This window comes from Pelophylax lessonae (assembly GCF_965119305.1).
Source record: "Pelophylax lessonae genome assembly, chromosome: 1".
In the NCBI taxonomy this organism is placed as follows: Eukaryota; Metazoa; Chordata; class Amphibia; order Anura; family Ranidae; genus Pelophylax; species Pelophylax lessonae.
Genome location: NC_138768.1, coordinates 259,284,561 through 259,307,237, shown reverse-complemented (window position 1 = coordinate 259,307,237; position 22,677 = coordinate 259,284,561). Strand labels below are relative to the sequence as shown.

Here is a 22,677-nt window from a genome sequence, read left to right as displayed (position 1 = left end):
TGCAGCCCACAGCATGCAGCCGAGAGATAGGGAGACAAGCAGTGTGAATAGAGGCAGGTTACACAGTCCCAGACTGACACCCCCCCCAGACAGACAGGTCCCCACATAAATACACTTACCTCACATGGCGTGGGGGACCCGCACAGGCGAACAAGCCGCTGCACATGAGGCAGGGAGAGTCGCATTCAAGACGCACACAAGGGGGGTTAAGAAACCGCACAGCGTCCAGTGAGGTAGCCACCTCACCAATCATCCCTGCACCGAACAGGGATGGGTCGTTCACTGTGCCAGGAGCGTTACCTGGCTGAACGCTCGATGGCAGACTGGGAAGCCACTGACCCACGACCTGCGACCAGGGGGATCAGCCCGAGACCCAGTCCGCATGATCCTCTTCATCCGAAGAACTAACTAACGCTGACAAAATAACAGCTAAGTAAAGGTAGAGAGAAAACTCAAACAAAATTTTAAAAAGAAGAAAGAGTCTGGGACAGAAAGTCCCAGCACAGAGAGAGCCAGCCACTCCTGACAAGCTAGACATTAAAACTGAGATATGGTTGCAGGAAGTAGGAGGGTATTGACTGAGGGGACCACCCCTTGAGGGTGGGATATGTTAAAAGCTTTATTGTTAACATATTCTGTTGCCTAGCTACTCCTTCGGAGCAAAGTCTAATACCCCATATGTGACGAATATGAAGAGGCGGCGACTGTCGGAGGACGTAAGAGAAATTCTTTTTTCTCCCACCCCCACCACACACTCACAAGGATAGACTATATCTTCTCCAATTACAAACTACTCCCTTACACCAGCTCACCCAACATTCACGATATAGCCATATGCGACCATGGCCCCACTTCAATTGATATTTCTCTCTACGCCAACGCCCCTTCCTTCAAACACTGGAGGTTTCCTTCCTACCTGGCCAAAGAACCTGGGGTCGCCTCGCTTGTCAAAGACACATGGAATGAAATTATGAAAAATAATGCAACCCCTTCCATCCCTCCCATTCTACTGTGGGAAGCTGGAAAGCGGTCCTCAGGGTCGCATCATATCTTATGCATCAACTTATAAAAGGAATATAGCCAAAGCCTACTTGGCTGCCAGCACCTCTGAGGAGGGCCCAGGCCAAACTGAATCAAACCAATTCCCATCTTAACAGAGAATTGTGGCGTAAAGCGAAGGCAGACTTTGATGAGTGGACTGGGACCAGGGAGCGCCTTTACAAATCGCACCTAGACTGGAAATATCACTCATTTGGAAATAAACCTGGGAAACTGATGGCCTCTCTATGCAGAGGTCCCTTTGTACCTACACGTGCCCTCACTAAAATATACTGATGGCCAGCTAGTGGACTCACCTTTGGAAATTAACAGGGTATTTGAAAATTTCTACACCACCTTATATGGCCACGGGTCATGTGACGAGGCAGCGGCTTCGCGATGGCTGTCTTCGTTTGATCTCCCTAAAATCTCCCAAGACCAACTGACCCTCTTGAATGCTCCCAATACTCTAGAAGTACAACAATCAATCCAATGCTTGTCACTTGGGAAATCCCCTGGCCTAGATGGTTACACCTTTAGAATTTTACAAATTAGCATTAGACGACATCTCTCCTACCCTACAACTAGTATTTAACCACATTATTTCTGGACACCCCTACCTGCCCACGGGATACCAAGCCCATATTAACCACTTAAGCCCCGGAAGATTTTACCCCCTTCCTGACCAGGGTGTATTTTGCGATTCGGCACTGCGTGATTTTAACGGACAATTGCGCGGTCGTGCGACGCTGTACCTAAACTAATTTGGCGTCCTTTTTTTCCCACAAACAGAGCTTTCTTTTGGTGGCATTTGATCACCTGTGCGATTTTTTGATCACGCGCTATAAACAAAAAAAGAGCGTAAATTTTGCAAATATAGCAATATTTTTCCCTTTTTTTTTATATGAAATTCCCCCCCCAAAAAAAAATGTAAAAATCAAAATTTTTTAACATTTTCGGCCAATTTGTTTTATGCTACCTATGTTTGGTAAAAAAAAAAAAAAAAAAAAAAAAAAAATCGCAGAAAGCGTATTTGGATTGGTTTGCGCAAAAGTTATTGCGTTTACTAACTAAGGTAAAGATTTTTGTCATTTTTGTTGTTTTTTTTTTTTTAACGCGTAATGGCGGCGATCTGCGATTTTTTTTTGCGGTACTGCGACATTGCGGCAGACAGATCGGACCCTTGACTGACATTTTTGACACTTTTGGGGTTACCAGTGACATTTCTACAGTAATCAGTGCTATATACATGCACTGTTACTGTAAAAATACACTGGTAGTGAAGGGGTTAACTTTATTTGAGAGGGAGGGGCTGTGTGTGTCCCTAGGGGCGTGATTCTAACTGTGATTGGCTGTGGCTTCAGCTGTATGCAGAGTGATCAACGGATCTACATAGTAGATCCATATGATCATCTCTCATACAGAGGGGAGAATGACAGGCAGCTTGTTTACACAAGCTGCCTGACTTTCTCCCTCTCCCCCGCCGATCGCAGAGTGGCCGGCGGACATCGGGTCCGCCGGTCACACGCGCGGGGGGGGGGGGGGGGGGGGTCCGTGACCACGTGGGAGCGCGCCTCCGGCGGCGCGCGCGCTCGCTCCCTAGACCCTCACAAGCTAGTGACGTAGCCCTACGTCACTTTGCCTGTGAGGGGCTGACTGCCGCCGTAGATAGTCGTGCGGCGGTCGGCAAGTGGTTAAACTGATATACAAGAAGGGAAAAGACCCAAAAGACCCAGGTTCATATAGACCCATTTTGTTACTGAACGTGGATTCCATGCTGCTCTCCAAAATAGTGGCAGACAGATTGACATCCATATTGCCATCCCACATACACCCGGCCCAATCGGGCTTTACCAAAGGCCAATCAGCCACATCCAATATTAGGAAGGTCCTGGTGGCGCTCGAAATGTCGAAAGGGGATCCAAACAATCAGGCCGCCATAATCACCCTTGACGCCGAAAAGGCTTTTGACAATGTCAACATCCAATGGTTAGATAAAGTACTAGTACACTTAGGATTTTCTGGTCCCTTCCTACACTTGATCAGGACTATGTATGATTCCCCCGAGGCACAGGTTGTAATAGCAGGACATATCTCGCAGTCATTCCGATTGTATAAGGGGACTCGACAACACATCACATACCTTGGGATAAAAATAGGGCGTTTCCCATCTTCCCTGTACCAACTGAACTTCACCCCAGTCATCAATAAAATGATAGCAGAATTGAAAAATTGGGCGACTGCCTCTGTCCTTCATTGGCAGATGTCACTTATACAAAATGGCCCCCTTCCCCAAACTTCTCTACCCCTCCAAACAATCCCACTCCTCCTCAAACATACCAATATACACAGACTGCATAAAGCGGCCTCCTCTTTTATTTGGAAGGGGAAACGCTCCAGAATATCACTTCACAAACTGCATTTGTCCAAACGTGAAGGGGGTCTAGACCTCCCAAATACTAGCATTTACAATATAATTTGTCTCCTGAGGGGTTGTATGGATTGGTTGAGCTGTGAATCAAGGTATACTAACTTCACTCTCGAAACACAAATGGCCGCTCCTTATGACTTGGCAGCACTGTTGCACTGTGGAAACGGGGACTTTCCTCTGACCTTGCGCCATAACCTGTTGCTCAGGGATACTGTGTTAGCATGGAGAGAGATGCGGAAGCGTGTGGGCATGCCCCAACGTCTTTCCAAACACTTGCCATTCTGCAATCATACCATGTTTCCACAGGCCCAGCAGTGCTCCGCTTATGGGGAATGGTCAAAGCGGGGAGTGACTAAGTTTGAACAATTGTTTAATGATCAAACCTCCTTCATTTGCAGCGTTCTCGGATAAATATAATCTCCCGACTGGCCACTACCTATACTTCCGGCAATGTATCAGTTTTGTGGACTCCATCTGCCAATCTTCTCAACACCGTTTCCAATCTTCTCTCTTGGACTCCTGGCTACAACAAGGCAAGCACAAGATATCCCACTTGTACAAAGCCCTCCACACAGAAATTTTCCAAGGGCTTTCCAAACAGGTAGCAAAACCCTGGAACAGGATGCTTCATTCGGAAACCGCTCAGCAACACATCCTGTCAGGATACCTAACCACCCGCCAATATATCACAAATGAATTTTGGAGAGAGCAACCATTTAAAATCCTGCATAGTGCCTACATTCCTCATATACGGTGGTCCTCAGATGTCTCTCACCACTTCTGCACGTTATGCAACGATCGCTACCCCTCCTTACTTCACAAATTTTGGCTATGCCCCTCAATATCCTCCTTCTGGGACAAAGTTATACGTTATGTGGCCAGACACAGAGACCTGATGCTCCCAAAAGATATTTATTTTTGTTTGGAAATCTACCCCACTCGAGCCTGAACATGTCTGAGCAATCTCGGAAACTCTTCTTTAGCCACAAGCCATGGCTGATATCCTGCCTTATGATAGCCCGGACTTTGATACTTAAGCACTGGATGGACACTTCCCCACCCACGCTCACCGAACTGACCAACGATTTATTTCTCCTCCGTGAAAGGGAAGTAACGGGTCTAACCCTAAGTCTCTCCAATGCAACTACCCGCTTTGTCAAGAAGTGTCATCGAAAGCTACCCCTTTACAAATAACTACTGTATAGAAACCATGTTAACCGATGTATAGCTCAGACTTCTCAAGAGGTAGTTGAGATTAAAAGTACCTGGTGCTTAACACTCTGACATCTAGCAGCAAATTCCCTATTGCTACTGTACCCCTGACCTTTGCTATTATCCTTTCCCCATCGCTGCCTTGCAACGCACTGCTCCTGACTCAGAATCCAGAGACTAGCCCCAGAAATGGTAGGGGATGGGAGAGAGAGGTAGGTTTCAGAGGGCGGCCACAGAGGAAAAAGGCAAAGATGCGGATTCAGCAATCCATGGTACTGGCTCCTAACAAGGGAAAAACCCACCAGATGGGGACTCTCAGATTCTTGAGGGTATACACCTTTTCCTCCACTGAAGGGGTCTTCAGGGACTGGGTTACACCATTGTGGACTGCCACTGCCCGACCTGTGGAGCACCCTGCATCTAACTGCACTTTGTTGTACCAAGTAGGCTTGTGACGGTATCAGATTTTCATGCTGCGATTAATTGATTAAGGTTTTGCCACGGTATACGGTATTATCACGGTATTCTATTATTAAATTTAAATTATTAAATTTCCACCTCACTTCAATTTCATTGCTGAATTTAGGGGCTTTGGTTCACTTATACACATTATTATATAGTCAGTCAGTACAGACTCTGTGAACCAAGCCTAAAATAGGTCATCAAGCAGTGTCTGGCCTAACTGGTGATAACTGGTCCTGGCGCTCGGCTCCGATCCGATGGCCTGGTCATTAAGAGGGCAAATCCTTGTGGTCAAGAAGTGGTTAAACCTGAAGGAGGTGTTGTTTATAAATGACTTTACTATTGCTTTAGGCCTGGTTTACATGTATTCGGGCTGGTGGTTCACATGTATGCGGGCTGGTGGTTCACATGTATGCGGGTTGGCGGTTCACATGTATGCGGGTTGGCGGTTCACATGTATGCGGGTTGGCGGCCCACATTTGCACAGGCATAGCAGCCCACTGATTTGGGCTGCTATGCCCTCATTTTCCACAGAAAAAAGGTGCATGCAGCATTTTTTTAATATTCAGTGGCCTTGAAATCCATCCTGCTTTTGCGACTAACCTGCAGTTCCTGCTCTGGCAAGCTTTCTGCATTTTTTGTAGACACTGCTTGATGGCTATATAATAATGTAATGTGGGCTGCTATGCGTGTGTGTGTGTATATATATATATATATATAATTTATTAGAGCTGCACGATTCTGGCCAAAATGAGAATCACGATTTTTTAGCTTGGAATAAAGATCACGATTCTCTCACGATTCTCTGTGTAACAAAAAAAAAAAATTGGGATAACTTTACTGTTACGTTTTTTTTTTTTTTTTTTATTCATTAAAGTCTAATCATTGCGTTTGAAAGACTGCTGCGCAAATACAGTGTGACATAAAATATTACAACAATCGCCATTTTTTTCTGTAGGGTCTCTGCTAAAAAAATATATAAAATGTTTGGGGGTTCTAAGTACTTTTCTAGCAAAAAAAAAAACTGATTTTAACTTGCAAGCAACAAGTGTCAGAAAAAGATCCAGTCTTTAAGAGGTTAAACTTCCTTTCTCCCTGGCAGAGGGAAGGAAAAGATACAAATGTAATCATTTTTGTTTATAGTTAGGAGACTTAATGCTGAAAGGGGTTAGCTGTGTGAGTGAATGAGTCATCCAGCTCACTGAAATGTATCAATTCACAAGTCAGGCAGACTTGACAGAGAAACTCGGTATTTTAAAAATGCCACAATAACAATACCGTGGCTATGCAATACCGCGATATATCGAATTACCGAAAACCGGCATATGTCTAGTACCAAGTGTGCCCACCAAATGCAGAGCCCAGTGCCAGAGGCCAGACCCACGCTGCCTTTGCTAATAGCGCACCCATGTGAAAGCTGCAGTGGCTAGAGTACAGCTAGGTAGAGAAAGGACTTCTTTGTATGAAAATAGAATTAGAGGATAGAACCTCTTCTCAGCAAAGAGAGATCATCCACCACCTAAAGACACTAGCAAAAAAACATTAAGAAAAATCTCACCATACAAAATGTAGTATAATACATCCTGAACAAATATTTACCCGTGTCTACGCTTTGTTTTCTCTGTGCATGGTTTAGAAGGAGTACAGCTCCACAAACTTTTTGGACTGTAGCAGAAATGGAAGTTTGCATGTGGTACCTTGCTCTACTGTGCTGTTCCTAAAATAGCCTCTCTCGCATTTATCACAACTTTTAGTGCAGGAAACCCTACAACTGACAAAGAAATGGTAAGTGCACATAAAGAGATATGATTTACATTAAATTGTAACTGTTCCAAATCGTGATGCACATATGAATATGGATGTAACATGTTACAAAACCTATCCTTTAAAGGCATTATAAATCTGCCTACCCACCTTTCAATGATGTACGACTATGTATATTCATGGTTTTAGTTGCTGGTCTGTACAGGAGCTCTGCACACCCCAAAGCACCTTGCCCCCATGTTGATGAGGACAAATGCCTTATCCCCACAACCCTGGCCGGTGGTTGTGGGGGGTCTGCGGGCAGGGGGCTCATCGGAATCTGGAAGCCCCCTTTAACAAGGGGGCCCCCCAGATCCCGAACCCCCCCCCTATGTGAATGGGTATGGGGTACACTGTACCCCTACCCATTCACCCCATAAAAGGCAGTGTATGGAAATGACAGGAGACGTTTTGGAAAGTTTGTTAAAATCTTCATCCGGTCTTCTCCGCTCTTCTGGTCTTCTGCTCTTTTGCCCTCGGCTCTTCTCTTCTTCCTCTGGTCCTCCGACAATGTCTCCAGATTCCGATGAGCCCCCTGCCCGCAGACCCCCACAACCACCGGCCAAGGTTGTGGGGATGAGGCCCTTGTCCTCATCAACATGGGGGCAAGGTGCTCTGGGGTGGGGGGGTGCAGAGCTCCCTCTGCCCCAAAGCACCAACACCCCCCCATGTTGAGGGCATGTGGCCTGGTATGGTCCGGGGGGTGGGGCCGCTCGCTCGTCCCCTCCCCCTTCCTGGCTGCATGCTCGGATAAGGGTCTGGTATGGATTTTGGGAGGGACCCCACGCCGTTTTTTTCAGCGTGGGGCTACCCTCAAATTCCATACCAGACCCGAAAGGCCTGGTTTGGAACCTGGGGGGGGACCCCCACGCAGTTTTTTTCCCCATTTTTGGCGTGGAGTTCCCCCTCAAGATTCTCACAGCGCAAGTCGCGCCGCAAGTCGGATCATCTTGATCCGACTTGCAGTGCGACTTCCATTCAAATAGGCTCCCACAGGGAACCATTGATTTTGAATGGAGGCAGAAAAAACGCTGCTAAAAGCAACGTGGCCAAACGTGCAAGAATGCAAATGGAAAAAGCTACTGAAAGCACGTTTAACAGCTGCTTTTTCCCGGCGTCAGAACTAGCTTTGCAGCACGTTTTTTCTAACGTCCGTGTACATGGAGCCTAACGAGTTCTGGCGAGAACAACAGTTCAAAATTATGCATCAAGCACATATTTCACATCTAGAATGGTCTAAATCTCTCGACCATCAACTCTGCACCCTCTGTAAGGAATTCAGACCATCTTTGTTCTACAAGTTATGATCATGCCCTATTTCTCGCTTCTGGGGCCAGGTGGAGACTCTGGTAGCCAGGGTTATGGGCCTCAAACCTCACAAAGATATCCATTCTTTACTCTTCGGAAACCTGAATGTTTATCTCTCTTCCTTACAAAAAGCGCAAGAATTGGACAGCAACTTCTGCCCCTTCTTTCAAAGATGTAAAACATGATCTACAGTTACTGATGTGGAAGAAGCTAGATCTAACCCTTAAAGCGGTTGTAAACCCTAAAAAAAAAAAAAAAAAAAAAAAAAAAAACCTGCAAGACAAAGACATAATGAGCTAGTATGCATCGCATACTAGCCCATTATGTATTACTTACCTTAGACCGAAGCCCCGACACGGACCCCCGGACATCGCTGCGGGCGCTGCCATGATCCCTCGCCGTCTCTTCCGGGTTCGACGGCTCCGGCGCGGTGATTGGCCAGAAGAGATGGCTCCGGCGGAGCATGCGCGCGGGAGTGATTTTTCCGGCAAGCTCCCGGCAAGTTAATTGAAGGTCCCCCTGGACCTTTAGAGCGCATGCGCCGCTCGCGCGAGCGGCTGCATGCACTGTAAATATCTCCTAAACCGTGCCGGTTTAGGAGATATTATTTGTACCTGCAGGTAAGCCTTATTATAGGCTTACCTGTAGGTTAAAGTGCCAAAAAGCGGGATACTACCGCTTTAACCACCTCCGGCTACTACGTGGCTCAAATGGGACTCATTTACTACAAAAGCGCTCTCACTAAAACCTCAATTATATCATAATTTCAATTGGAACATCAGCAGAACCCACAGTTGACTTTAACACTAACAAGGGTTGATCCATGGCCAACACCATTAGCTATATCCTGCCAAATTTGCATTTCATTTTAATGATTGAATGAAATCTTTACCTATAAAATGGCGTTGATACGGACTTAACTCCAAAACTTGCATTTCCCCTCCAGCATACAAGTTGGTTGTTGGATTGGACTAGGCGGCCTGCATTAGTCAAGAAGTGCAGATACTCACCGGATGTAATGTCTTAGTTGTTACGAATGTCAATTTCTCAACACCCCCCCCCAAAAAATACCCTCCCACAACCTCTCTCTCTCTCTCTCTCTCTCTCTCTCTCTTCCTCCCCCCCTTTCCACCCAGTCCCTACATGGATAATTGAGGGTTTTTGCTATACACTTCTCTGTCACTGTTGTTGCAAATTTGTTTCTAAGTATTGTAGTTCAGATCAAGCTGCTTTGTAACACATTTATAAAATGAAGTGAAAACTCCAATAATTTTTTTTTTTTTTTGAAAAACAAGACATTTAGTAGCAGCAGCAGGCTTTTTTTATCACCTGTCATGATGGGGTTAAAAAATAAAAATAGCTCTATAATTATAATTTCTACTGTGAAACAGTGAAAGTATTATATCTTGTATCCTGTGTACGTGTATAATAAATATGTCCAGAAGTCGGATATGCAGGGTATTTTAACTGGGAGTCAGACATAAAGCTATATGAAGGGGGGAAAATACCATTTTCATATTAAAGTAGTACGAAAAGCTGAGACTTTTTTTTCATGGATATAATAATATAATGCACAATAGTGGTAGTTTTACTTTAAATGTAATGCCTTATATCACCTCTAGTCTATCAGCCTCCACCTGCTCTGGGTTCAGATGCGGACTTTCCCTGCACAGAGCCCTTAACCACTTAACGACCGCCTACCGCAGATTTACTGCAGCAGGCAGCCGCTCCTGGGCAAAGTGATGTAGGTCTACGTCGCTCACTCTCAGGAGGCTAGGGGGCGAGTGTGCTCCCACCCCCACTCGTCAGCGGGGAAGCCGATGCGTGTGTCAGACGGCTCCGATTGCCGCCTGACACCCGCGATTGTTCCCCGCTGAGAAACAAGGAGGGTCGGCTGTTGTAAACACAGCCGACCGTCCTTCTCCCTGAAATGATCACAGAGCTCATGTGATCCTTCTATATAGGATCACATGTCTCTATGGTAATTTCAGAAGCCACGCCCCCCCCCCCCCCACAGTTAGAATCACTTCCCTAGGCTAACATTTAACCCCTTGATCACCCATAGTGTTAATCCCTTCCCTGCCAGTGTCATTATTACAGTAACAGTGCATATTTTTAGCACTAATTACTGTAGTAATGTCACTGGTCCCCCCAAAAGTGTCAAAAATATTGTTTTTTTTCTTTTTAAAATTGTTGCTCTGCTTTTGTTTATAGTGCAAAAAAAAAAAAAGAAAGTAAAAAATATGGCGTTTTTTCAAAATTCTCACTTTTTTTGTTTATAGCGCAAAATCTAAATACCGCAGAGGTGATCAAATACCACCAAAAAAAGCAAGCTTCTGGCTCCTCCTGCCTTCAAAGTGCCCCTATAGGGAGCAGCAAAGTATAGTACTGTATAATGTCCTTATAGCAAGGTTAAAAAAGAAAACCTCTGCCTTTAGAATCACTTGGTTCCTTCTCTTGCCCAGGACTACATTTCCCATGAGGCATTGCTCCTCACACATTCACAAGTTCTCTGCCATCTACATACATGTATGGATGGTGTACGGAGCTATATGTGCGTTGCACTGTATTCCCCCGATATGTAAACAAATAATGCATTCTGTAAGCAAGACAACTAATCGGCTGACCAACTAACCGATTATGAAAATAGTTGACAACTATTTTCATAGTCGATTAGTTGTCGATTAGTTGTTTCAGCCCTACTTAATAGCTGACATGTATTCCCCCCCACCACCCCCCCCCCCCCTGGATATTAGCGTTAAAGGCATCCCGAGTGACCAGTGGAGCTATCCCACTTTCGTTGAACTTACAGAATTGAGTGATTTTCCCTTTCATATTTTCTGCGACTTGTTCATTATTGAGCCAGCGGGTGTTTAATCTCCAACAGCCCCTGCGCGCACTCGCTGGCCAGACTGAGGTGACCACTGGATGTTCGTTATCTAGCCCGTCGCCCAGTTGATTGTAGATCTTACAGGAAAAATCCAGGAAGAAAAAAAAACTATCTAAAAAATGTTGCCAGGACCAAAGATCCCAGCAAGGAACTAGGAGTGGTTATAGCAGAGAGAGGGAGTATACCACCTGGGACTGCCCATGGGTGTACCCAGAATTTTCTTCTGCCTAGTGTACTACTTCTGTAGGGGGCAGTATAACCCAATTGTTATGCATGCCAGGAGCTGTGTCCATCAAAATATGATAGAGAAAACGAAATGGTGATTCGATTGGATTAGGTGGCGGTGAAACCAATTAACAGAAATCACCATGCTGAGACAAATGGGTTTGTTTCATAAAACATTTCTGATCCCCACTGAGAAATGGCAAGGCATGCCTATGACCTGAAACAATAAGTTGCTAATCCTTCTGGTGAAATAGGGACAGGGTAATTTGATCCATGGATGGACATGGGGAATCAATCAGCCATGACACTGCAAACTGTAGCCACAACATTGAAATCCACCACTACAAGGTAAGGCAAACAAAAACTGAAAATGTACAATCTAAACACATAAGTTTGAGAAAGCATTCCCCCACAAATAGACATTATAAAACGCCTATGCAAACAGCAGATTCTAATCCTGTGTTAGGCTTGATTCACACCTATGCATGTTGCTTTTGAGCATTTCTGTAGTGCTTTTTAACACGGTTTTGCGTTTGTTTTTTTTTGGAAAATTTGTTGCTGAGCAGATTTAAAATTGCAAAAACGCAAATTGCAGCAAAATCGCAGTAAAAACACAATACGTTTTGGATGCAGGTCCATTGAAGTCTATTACATGCAAAACGCTGCATTTTGCATGAAAAAAGTCCCCGACCCTTTCCAAAAACGCAGGGGCACAAAAATGAATTGATGTGAATATGTTCCATAGGAACCCATGTTAAAAAAAAGAAAGGTATTTCTGCAAAATGCATGAAAAAACTCATTAGTGTGAATCGAGGCTCAAGCAGGATACATTTCTCATACAAAGCTTTCTTGTATAAAAATACAAGTAGAACAGTCTTGCTAAAGCAAAGTAACCTAAAGGCCTTATGCACACTGGATGTTATCAAAAACACCAGTAGAAAGCTGTAGGAGTTTTTTAGCTTTTTTCAGCAAAACTATACTTCCACAAAAGCTTAAGCCTCAAATTTGTAGCTAAAAGCAGATTAGCTGTGTTTTTTCAATGCTTCTTGCCGTTTTGCAGTGTTTTTAAGCTTTTATCAAAGTTAGAGCATTTTTACAGCTGAAAAACGCCTCTTAAAACCCTCTAGTTCTGGGGTTTTTTCCAGCCAGAAAACGCTGCTGCCAAAAACTGTTAACAGCCTATGTGTGCATTGACACATAGGATAACATGCTGGGGAGTTGGGGATTCAGAAGACGCCCAGTAAGAGGGGCGAAACGTGTCAAGCTGCTAGTCTTACGTCTGACGTAATTTCCGCATCCGGTGGTTGGAACGCAAGCTGAGTGTGGCGTCCACCACTAACCAGGAAGAAGTGTATCACGCGGTTTTATTTGTTAGTGCGATATTTATGTTATTAATGAAGGATTCAATTACTACACAAGGGAGCATTTTTCCTTTATGGCATTACCTATGTGGGAGCATAAGGAATAGATGTAGAGGAGCCCAGAAGGAGAAGGAAGAATCCTGTGTATTGCTGCATGTTGGTTCACCTTTTGTGCCTACATTTCTCCACGATTTGGTGAGTGTGGTAAAGAGGGGAGCACCTGATATTTTTTGAGCACTTTATTCACTACTAGCATGTACTGGAAGATGGACAATCAATTTAAGATTTCATTAAGTACTTTCATGTGGACATTTTTCAGCTTACAGAGAGACTGATTTGTCATTTGAACAGTACATTGCATAAGATTGGATATCATTATCAAGCTGTGACACTTTTTGTAATTTTTGCACTTGTCACTTTATATTTATTTTTGAGTGTGTGTGTATATATATTTTATATAGAGGGCACTTTATATTTTATATTGAATAGCACATCATCATATATGGTATTTATTGGGGAAATTATTGCAATTGGCATGTTATAAGCCATCGTGTGCAATATATGTTTAGTTATTACACAGTCACACCATTTACACGGATTATAGAAGCACAATTTATTTATTTGCACAGACAGCAGCGCCGATATATTTTATACACATTTAGTAAGGAACCCTTTTGTTCTTTTATCAGCAGCCTGAAAATTTTACGGTAGTGCACAGATTTGATAACTATAAATTTGGTAATTCCTTAGCGCAGGTACATCCAAACATTCATTTAGTTTACTGGCTGCAGAAAAAAAAAAAAAAAAAAAAAACAGCAGCTGTAAAAAAGTCCAGTGTGCATGAGGCCAAAGTGATAAATCACAAGGTACTTGGTATGGGCTTATTTTAGGAAGTATAGCTCTGAAAGTACAGGTGGATTTCAATCTAGCCTGCCTATGCACAATTTTAAGAGGAGTTGGTGTTAAAGGAGTTGTAAAGGCAGAAGGTTTATGTCAATTCATTATATGCATTAAGATAAAAAGCCTTCTGTGTGCGGCAGCCCCCCTAATACTTACCTGAGTTCCATCTCTGTCCAGCGATGTCCACAAGTCCCTCCGCTGTCCGGGACTCTCCCCCCTTATTGGCTGAGACACAGCAGCCGCGTCAATGCTCCCGTAGCTGTCAATCAAACTCAGTTGGCCATTAGGAGAGAGAGGAGGTGAGGCCGAACAGAAGCTCCATGTTTGAATGGAAACAGGGAGCTGCAGCTTGGCTCGGGTGCACCCATAGCAAGCTGCTTGCTGTGAGGGCACTTGTCAGGAGGGAGTTTCCAGGAGCAGGGAAGAGGGACCCGAGAAGGAGGATCCAGGCTGCCCTGTGCAAAACCACTGCACAGAGGAGGTAAGTAGAATATGTTTATTAGTTTTAAAAATAAAAAACAGAAGACTTTGCAATCACTTTAAAGGGCTTGTAAAGTCAGAAGGTTTATCTTAATACATTCTATGCATTAGGATAAAAAAACCTGTGTGCAGCAGCCCCCCCCCCCCCCCCCTAATGCTTACGTGAGATCCCTCTCGATCCAGCGATGTCCAGGACTGTCTCAGCCATCTTCCCTCCTTATTGGCTAAGACAGCAGTGGTGCCATTGGCTCCTGTTGCTGTCAAAGTCAGTTAGCCAATGGGGGGTGGGGAAGAGCCGAACCAAAGCTCCCTGTCTGAATGGATACACAGAGCTGTGACTCAGCTCGGGTGCCCCCAAAGCAAGCTGCTTGCTGTGGGGGCACTCAAAGGGAGGAAGGGGCTAGGAGAGCCGAAGAGGGACCCAAGAAGGGGAGGATTTGTGCTGCTCGGTGCAAAACCAACTGCATTGAGGAGGTAACTATAACATGTTTAGTATTTTTATTTTAACAAAAACCTGAGGTTTCATTATATTTTTATTGTAGGCGGGTATTTGTGTGTAATAGTGTGTATCCTATTTATTACAGGTTGTTGCTTCAAAAAAAAAAAAAAAAAAAGAAGAAGAAAATCTTTCTGCAGTTGCTCCTTCACAGCTGCCTATTGCATTGGGTGGTTGTCCTCTGGTGTTATGAAAGTTAACAAAAACAGCCGATACTGAAAAAAAGTTTTGACACCTGACTGCTCCCTCCAGTCCTCTACTCCTATCATAAAACTCACCCTACTGCTATCACATAGTTCTGTGAATGGAGGAGGTGGAGTTAACCTCCTCCCACCCAATGCACATATACAGCCTGGTGAGGGCAACCTCAGTGTGCCTGTGTCCCCTCTGGACATAGCGCAACACCATTCGGCAAGAGGGTCCTGTGATTGGCCCTCCTGATCACATGATGGCTGTGTCCAATCACAGCTGTCATGTGATGTCAATAGAGCCATTGTCATGGCTATCGGCTCTGCTTCTCCTCACCTAGTGAGAAACAGAGCCGATCAGTGCTGGGAGGCGGCGATCAGTGAGTATAGAGCTGTTTTACTGCTCTTTACTCACTGATCACCCTGCTAGAGTCCACAACAGTGTCCCCAACACTGTAAAAACCCCTGTCACACATCTGTCCCAATGATCAACATCTGTCACATCTGTCCCAGTGATCAACATTTGTCACAGGGCCTTCAAAAATGTGATAGTTACTCAGGAAATTAAATGTGTAATTTATGCTCCTAGGTGCTACTTGGATGTTGGGCATCTGTATGTGGCCAGGCTGTGGAAAAGTGTCACACATGGGTATCACCACACTCAGGAGGAGTAGAGGAATGTATTTTGGGGTGTAATTTTTGCTATGTACATGCTATGTGTTAGAAATATCTTATAAAATTGACAACACTGAAAAAGTTTCATTTTCTTTCTACATTTTCCAAACACTTGTGGAAAAAAAAATTCAAGTTAAACTTACCGGTAACTTGTTTTCCAATAGTCTTTCAGGACAGCACCTTAGAGAGATGGCTCCTCCCTCTCCTCAACAGGAAACACCCATCCACCAGATTTTAAAAAGGAGGCTTCTCCCACCATTCACCAGTTTGTAGAAGAGTACCTCCGGCCCATGCTGGAACACAAACAGATATGGTTAATCACAGCAAAAAATTTTATACAATAGGGCGGGACTCCTGCTGTCCTGAAAGACTATTGGAAAACAAGTTACCGGTAAGTTTAACTTGAATTTTCCCTAAAACGTCTTTCAGGACAGCACCTTAGAGAGGATTATCGAGACTTACTTAGTTTAGGGAGGGACCACAGCCTGAAGGACCTTTCTGCCAAAAGCCTGATCCTCAGCTGCCAAAAGGTCCAACCTATAGTGTCGTGCAAACGTAAAGTAACTTGACCACGTAGCCGCTTTGCAGATCTGATCTGGAGTGGCACCAGCTTTCTCTGCCCATGTAGTGGCTAGCGCTCTAGTAGAGTGAGCTCTAATCCCCTGCGGGGGAGACAATTTCATTTGGGAGCAAGCCTCTAAAATAGCAGATCTAAGCCATCTGGCAATTGATCCCTTTGATGCCTGGCAACCTTTTTTGTTGCCAGAAAAAAGAACAAAAAGAGAATTTGAGGATCTAAACTCTTTAGTAACCTCCAAGTAGTGTATAAGAACTCTTCTTACATCTAGATAATGAAAACTTCTTTCCTTATCTCCTGATGGATTAGGACAGAAGGTCGGTAATACAATTTCTTGTGATCGGTTTCTCGTTGAAGCTACTTTTGGGAGAAACCCTGGATTCGTCTTGAGAGTTATCCTGTCCAGATATATGGACAAAAAGGGTTCAATAACCGATAAAGCATGCAGTTCACGAATTCTTCTTGCCACCAAGAAAGCAGTCTTGAGGGAAAGGTTTCTTAGTGTAATTGTTTCTAGTGGTTCAAAAGGTTCCTGCGTAAAGGCCTGAAGAACTACTGACAAGTCCCGTTTGGGGAAATTCTTGATAGGTGCTGGTCTGTAGCAGGTAAGGGCCCTGAAGAATCTGATGATCAGAGATTCTGAGGAAATGGGCTTTTCTAGTAATACTCCCAAAGCTGCTACTTGTTACTTACTGCCAAACCCTTTACTGCCCCCTCCTGAAGAAACTCCAAAATTGAAACGATTTTGATCTTTTGATTCACACCAGATATTATAAGTTTTCCAAACCTTTGCATATATATCTCCCTAGTGACTTTTTTTCCTACTGGAAAATAGAGTAGCAATTACTGCGTCTGAAAGTCCTTTCCTTTTTAGCAGTTGCTCCTCAGATACCAGGCGGTGAGCTTTAGCTTTTCCACTTCTGGATGATAGACTGGACCTTGAAGCAGTAAGTCCTGACAAAGAGGGAGCTGAAAGGCAGGTTTGGCTGTCAGTTGAAGGACAGTTGAAAACCAGACCCTTTTGGGCCAATATGGAGTGATCAGGATCACTGAGGCTCTTTCCGTTTGGATCTTTCTCAACACCAGCGGAATAAGTTGGAAGGGAGGGAAGGCATACCCTCAAACTGAACTTCCAGGGATGTGCTAGAGAATCCACTCCCAGAGAGTTGTTGTTTCTGTGGAGTGAGAAGTAAAGTGGTAGCTTTGCATTTTCCTTTGTTGCCAACAGATCCACTTCTGGTCTTACCCAAGTCTTGATTATCAACATAAAGACTTCTGGATTTAAGATCCACTCCGCTTCTCGGATCTTCTGCCTGCTTAAGTAATTTGCCACATTGTTTAGTGTACCTTTTAGGTGGATTGCTGACAAGGAAAGCAACCGACTTTCTGCCCACTGCAGAATTTCTGTTGCCAAAAGCTGTAGGGTATGGCTTCTTGTGCCCCCTTGCTTGTTTAGATATGCCACTGTAGTGGCGTTGTCTAAAAGGACTTGTACATGAGTCCCCTGAAGGTTTTGAGAAAAGGCAGCTAGAGACAGGCCGACTGCTTTCAACTCCTTCCAATTTGAGGATTTTGTTGTCTCTGTCTGAGACCAAATCCCCTGTGCCAGGTTTTGGTTCCAGTGGGCTCCCCACCCCCCTCTGCTGGCATCCTTTGTTAATCTTTGGTCTGTCGGGAAGGCCCAGGCCAGTCCCTGCGACAAGATTATTTGGTTCCTCCACCACCAGAGGGATCTCTTGACCTTGGTGGGGATTTTTACCTTTAAATCCAAAGTCTCTGGATTGTGATCCCAGATTCTGAGGAGGAAATATTGCAGTGGTCGAAAATGAAGCCTTGCCCATTGGATGGCTGGTATTGATGCAGTCAAGTTCCCCAGAACTGACATGATCTCTCTGATTGACCACCACTGATTTGTTTGTAGTCTTGCTACCATATTCTGGATCTTGACCTGTTTGTCTTCTGGCAAGAAGATTCTTTGTTCCACTGAGCATATCTGAAATCCTAGGAACTGAACCCGCTGAGCCGGTGTGAGGTTCGACTTCTGGACATTCACTATCCAGCCCAGAGACTCTAGATGACCTCTTGCTTTGTGCAGATCCTCTTGAAGCTTTTCTTTGGAAGGGGCAAAGAAAAGTAGGTCGTCCAAATATGGCACCACAGAGATTCCCTAAAGGCGGAGGGGCGCTAGACACTCTGCCATCACTTTCGTAAAAATACGAGGGGCAGATGTTAGGCCGAAAGGGAGTGCTTTGAATTGAATGTGAAGCATTTCCTTCCCTAGATTTACCGCCAACCTTAGGAATCTCTGCGACTGAGGGGCTATAGGGATATGCAGGTAAGCATCCCTTAAGTCTATTGATGCCATAAATCATCCTTTGATTAACAGAGTTCTGACTGTAAGAATCGAGTCCATCCAAAACTTCTTGTACAGAACTGACCTGTTCAGTGGTTTCAGATTTAGGATAAGACGGAAATCCCCGGATGGATTCTTTATCAAAAATATGTGGGAATAAAATCCTTGATGTTGTTCCTCCACTGGTACTGGACAGACAACTCCCTGTCGTCTTAGGTCCTTTAGTAGGTCCATCATAGCCAGGGCTTTTGCTGCATCTCTTGGGAGGTTTGTGACAAAGAACCTTTCGGGCAGTGTCTCTGAAAACTCTATCTTGTAGCCTTGGGACAGCATATCTAGAATATATTGGCTCTCTGTCATGGCTGCCCAATAGGGGAGGAATTCCCTCAATCTTCCTCCCACCGGCAATGTCATGTCATTGCGTTTTGCTGATTGACGCAGGAGGATGGAAGAGAACACTTCCTTTTCCTTTAGGCCTTTGTGTTGACCAATTTCTCCTCCTTTCCTGGGCTGAGGTCTGGCTGCTTTTTCTTAATGGGAAAAGACCTCTTTTTGTCCGCTGTACTATCTAGAACAGAGTCCAACTCAGGACCGAATAGGAGATCCCCTTGGAACGGGATTCCACACAGCTTGTTCTTGGAAGCTGAATCTCCAGGCCATGTTTTTAACCAAAGAGCTCTTCTGGCCGAATTGGTTAATGCTGCAGACCTTGCCGTCATCTTCACTGACTCTGCTGAAGCATCTGCAATAAATGCTATAGCCGAGGAGAGAGTGGAAAAAGAATCCAAAATTTCTTGCTTAGGGGAATCTGCTGTAATGTGTGCCTTTAGCTGGCCAAGCCAGTACTCCAGATTCCTGGAAACACAAGTAACTGCCATGGCAGGCTTAAGATTCCCCATGATGGATTGCCAGGATCTCTTAAGTTGCTGGTCCATCTTCTTATCCATGGGATCCCTCAGGACTCCCATGTCTTCAAATTCTAGGTCAGTTGACCTAGAAACCTGGGAGAAGGCTGCATCAATCTTCGGCACCTTATTCCAGGGGGCTCCTGGGTCCTCATCAAAGGGAAACCGCCTTTTAAAGGCTTTAGGGAAGAAGGTTTTTCTCTCTGGATCAGCCCACTCATTTTTGATAGCATCTGAGATGGTCTTATGCACTGGAAAGGTACGACCCTTAGGCTCGTCCAGGCCCGCATACATTTTATTATGCAGGGATAGTTCCTTCTCATCTTCCTCTAGACCCAGGGTGATATAAACTGCCTTTAAGAGACCATCCACCTGTTCCAATGACAGTTTATATTTAGAGGGCCTACTTTGTGCCCCTTCCTCCTCTGAATCTTCTTTGGAATGCGAGGGGGAATTGTGTCCTTGGGTGGGAGGACCTTCTGTTTCTACCGAAGGAACCAATTGTGATCCCTGAGAAGAATGTGAGGCTGATGGCTGACTCAGGGTAGGATCCTGCAGGGATGACCGAAAGGATTGAATGGTAGCATCCAGTTCCTTTCTTACAGATGCGACCAAATCGCCACATACTGCAGATGCTTCTTCTTTTACTAAGGCATCAATACATCCCTGGCAAAGTGTCTTTTTCCAGAGTTCAGACAACTTTGCCTTGCATGAGGGGCATTTCCTCTTGACAATTGCTTCAGAGCTTCTAGCCTGGAAGACATGAAAGAAAAAACATACACATTCTTTCTAATGAGTCAGCCTGATTCTCAGGGCCACCTAGGCGCACAGGAAGACATTAAGGAAAGCCCCATGTGCCCTGACAGGCCCCCAGCCACCGGGGGGATAGAAAAAAGGATGGAGAGAGACCCCACAGTAAGATAGGCAATAACAAAGTTACCCCTTACCTGGGCCTTACTGGTGCCTGTGCCTGTCCCACTCGCTGTTGAAGCTGTATCCATTTGCTTGGCAGCGGTATCACCGTGGCTTTCGGTACTGGTTCTGGAGACCAAAAGCGCACCGGAATAGGCACCAGCTTGCTCCTCCCCTCTTCCCCTGCTTAGGCGGAAATTACGCCACACGCCCCCTGCCGAACGCCGCCCCTCCCGGAAACCTCACTTCCGGGCAGACGAGCGTCACTCGATCCGGGAAAGCGGCGGCAAATTTGAAAAGTAGCGGTGAGTTAAAAAAGTACTGTACCGCCAGCCCGAAATGCCGTCCAGGGGTTGCGCTCTGCAGGGTCCTGACTCAGCCTAGAGCACTGAAGGGGGAAGAAGGAGCCCATGCACTGCAGTCGGTCGCGTGAATGGGAGGATGAAAAGTCTCCAATCCAATATAGGGTAAGGTGGACGTAGGAAGCCCGGTCTCTCAGGTAGCACCTTAAGAGCCCAGACTCCCCACAGAGGTGTTCCTCGGCCGGAGGAAACACAAAAACTGGTGAATGGTGGGAGATGCCTCCTTTTAAAATCTGGTGGATGGGTGTTTCCTGTTGAGGAGAGGGAGGAGCCATCTCTCTAAAGGTGCTGTCCTGAAAGACGTTTTAGGGAAAAATATCACTGACGGTGGCGGGTATCAGATCCCTGCCCTTCTCACTAACTCGTGACCAAGGACCAACCAATCTCACACCCTGCCGTCACTTGCGTAACAATGCCACTCTCAGCTGCACCCGGCACTTAGATTTTCCAGCTTGCGGGACCACAATCTAGATGCCAGCAGGCTGAGAGCGATTGTCACCGGGCTAATTAAGCAATTTACCCTTTCACTGCCGCCACCACGTTATTATGAGCCCAGCGGACGCTCGTAATTTTAGCAATACCAATTATGACTTTACAATAATCATTGGCAACACGCGCTGTCACCACAGACAGGAATGTTCAGAGGATTTATTCTATACAGTAGCACTCTTCAAGAGGCAGGTTCGTTGCTAGTTTGCATTAAGAGCTTAGGGACAAGATTAACACTTTTCAAAATAAGGTTTAATAAAAAGGTTAAAATTGGTGCAAATAAAATAGTTACAGAAAATAGTGTTTCAAAGAAATAGCGACATATTTCAGCAATTTTGAAAATGAAGATAGAATTGAGAAATGAAAATACTTGCATTCAATGTCCTGAGTATTTATCAGATTTCAGAAGCTGAGCCAGGGTGATCGGTCCTCAAACATGATAGATGTTTCTTCGTAGATGTTACCATGAGAACTGTCTAACCCCCATCTGTCTCTCTTTTTCTCTGAGACCACAGGGGGTGTTACCAGAGGTCCCTGACCAACAAACACAGTGTCCATGGGCGGCCCTAAGGTTTTTAGATAATACCAAGGAACCTCCCGTATAGACAGATTTATAACATAATTCATATCTCGAAATATGCAACGGTTACATTCTTTAAACTGCTAGTTTATAACTCAGCATGTCATTTGGCTTTAATAGATACTAAACATGAATAACTTTATCATACAGGGAATATCTTATCGCTATCTTCTATTCTATATGTGATAGGGTGGTTATGCATGATCTCGTTCCGTTCAGTATTTTATTTCTCATCCAAATATATTTTTGGAACGCATTGTCACTTCCGGTTTTGCTTCCTGGATCTCAGTGGAACGCACGCCAATAGCGGCGTTCCTTATGCCTGTTTGATCTGTATTCAAAGCGATCCTTTACTTTTAACACTAAGTATGTTTTTATGCATTGGGGGAATAAATTATTGAAAAACATACTACACTATTGGTCCCCCCCTTTTTTCTTTCATTTGGGAAACAACTGAGACGTATTGGAAGCGATCCCATACAGGCCATCTCTTATCCTGGAATTATTCTCATCATAAGCTGGTTTGCCAAAACCATCTATGATTCAATCAAGTGTGAGACTCTTATCTGTGGTGAGTAGGGAACCTAGAGGGTCTGGTCACCCACATGAGCACAGCTTTGATCGATCGGTTTCTGCACCTGAGCACTTTATTTGGACACAATATTTAAGGACTGTTTGATATAATTTTTGCACCATATTGCTGGTTTCTATTTATATTTATCACCTTGCACTTTATTGGACACATATAAGAATTTTATATATTTTTATATTTATTTGGAAATATATGTGTGTTACATTTGTATATTCACCAGTAATATTGTTATATATATCGATATGAAATACTAGCGCTGTTTTAATTTTACTTCACCATTGTTTCTAAGATTTACTTAGATGCACAGCAGCTGTATTAATTTATTTTTGCACAAATACTGAGTTATTTTAGCACCAGCAGCGCGGGTTTTAATTTTACCGTATCTATTTCACATTAAGTTTATCTATGCCATGTGTAAGAAATAACTTGCCAATATGA

The 22,677-nt window shown here is 44.5% G+C and overlaps 1 protein-coding gene across 1 annotated transcript in view; it reads right to left on the bottom strand.

Moving 5' to 3' along the window:
• Nucleotides 1-21,625, bottom strand: part of TRMT2A (tRNA methyltransferase 2 homolog A) — a gene marked incomplete at its 5' end in the record, with an annotated part of 103,206 nt that extends 81,581 nt beyond the window's left edge. Inside the window, 6 exon segments of the mRNA XM_082243886.1 lie at nucleotides 6,743-6,846; nucleotides 6,850-6,914; nucleotides 17,164-17,359; nucleotides 17,977-18,158; nucleotides 19,712-20,057; nucleotides 21,593-21,625. Of these exon segments, the coding sequence (XP_082100012.1) occupies nucleotides 6,743-6,846; nucleotides 6,850-6,914; nucleotides 17,164-17,359; nucleotides 17,977-18,158; nucleotides 19,712-20,057; nucleotides 21,593-21,625 (926 nt within the window).
• Nucleotides 21,626-22,677: the final 1,052 nt, after the last annotated feature.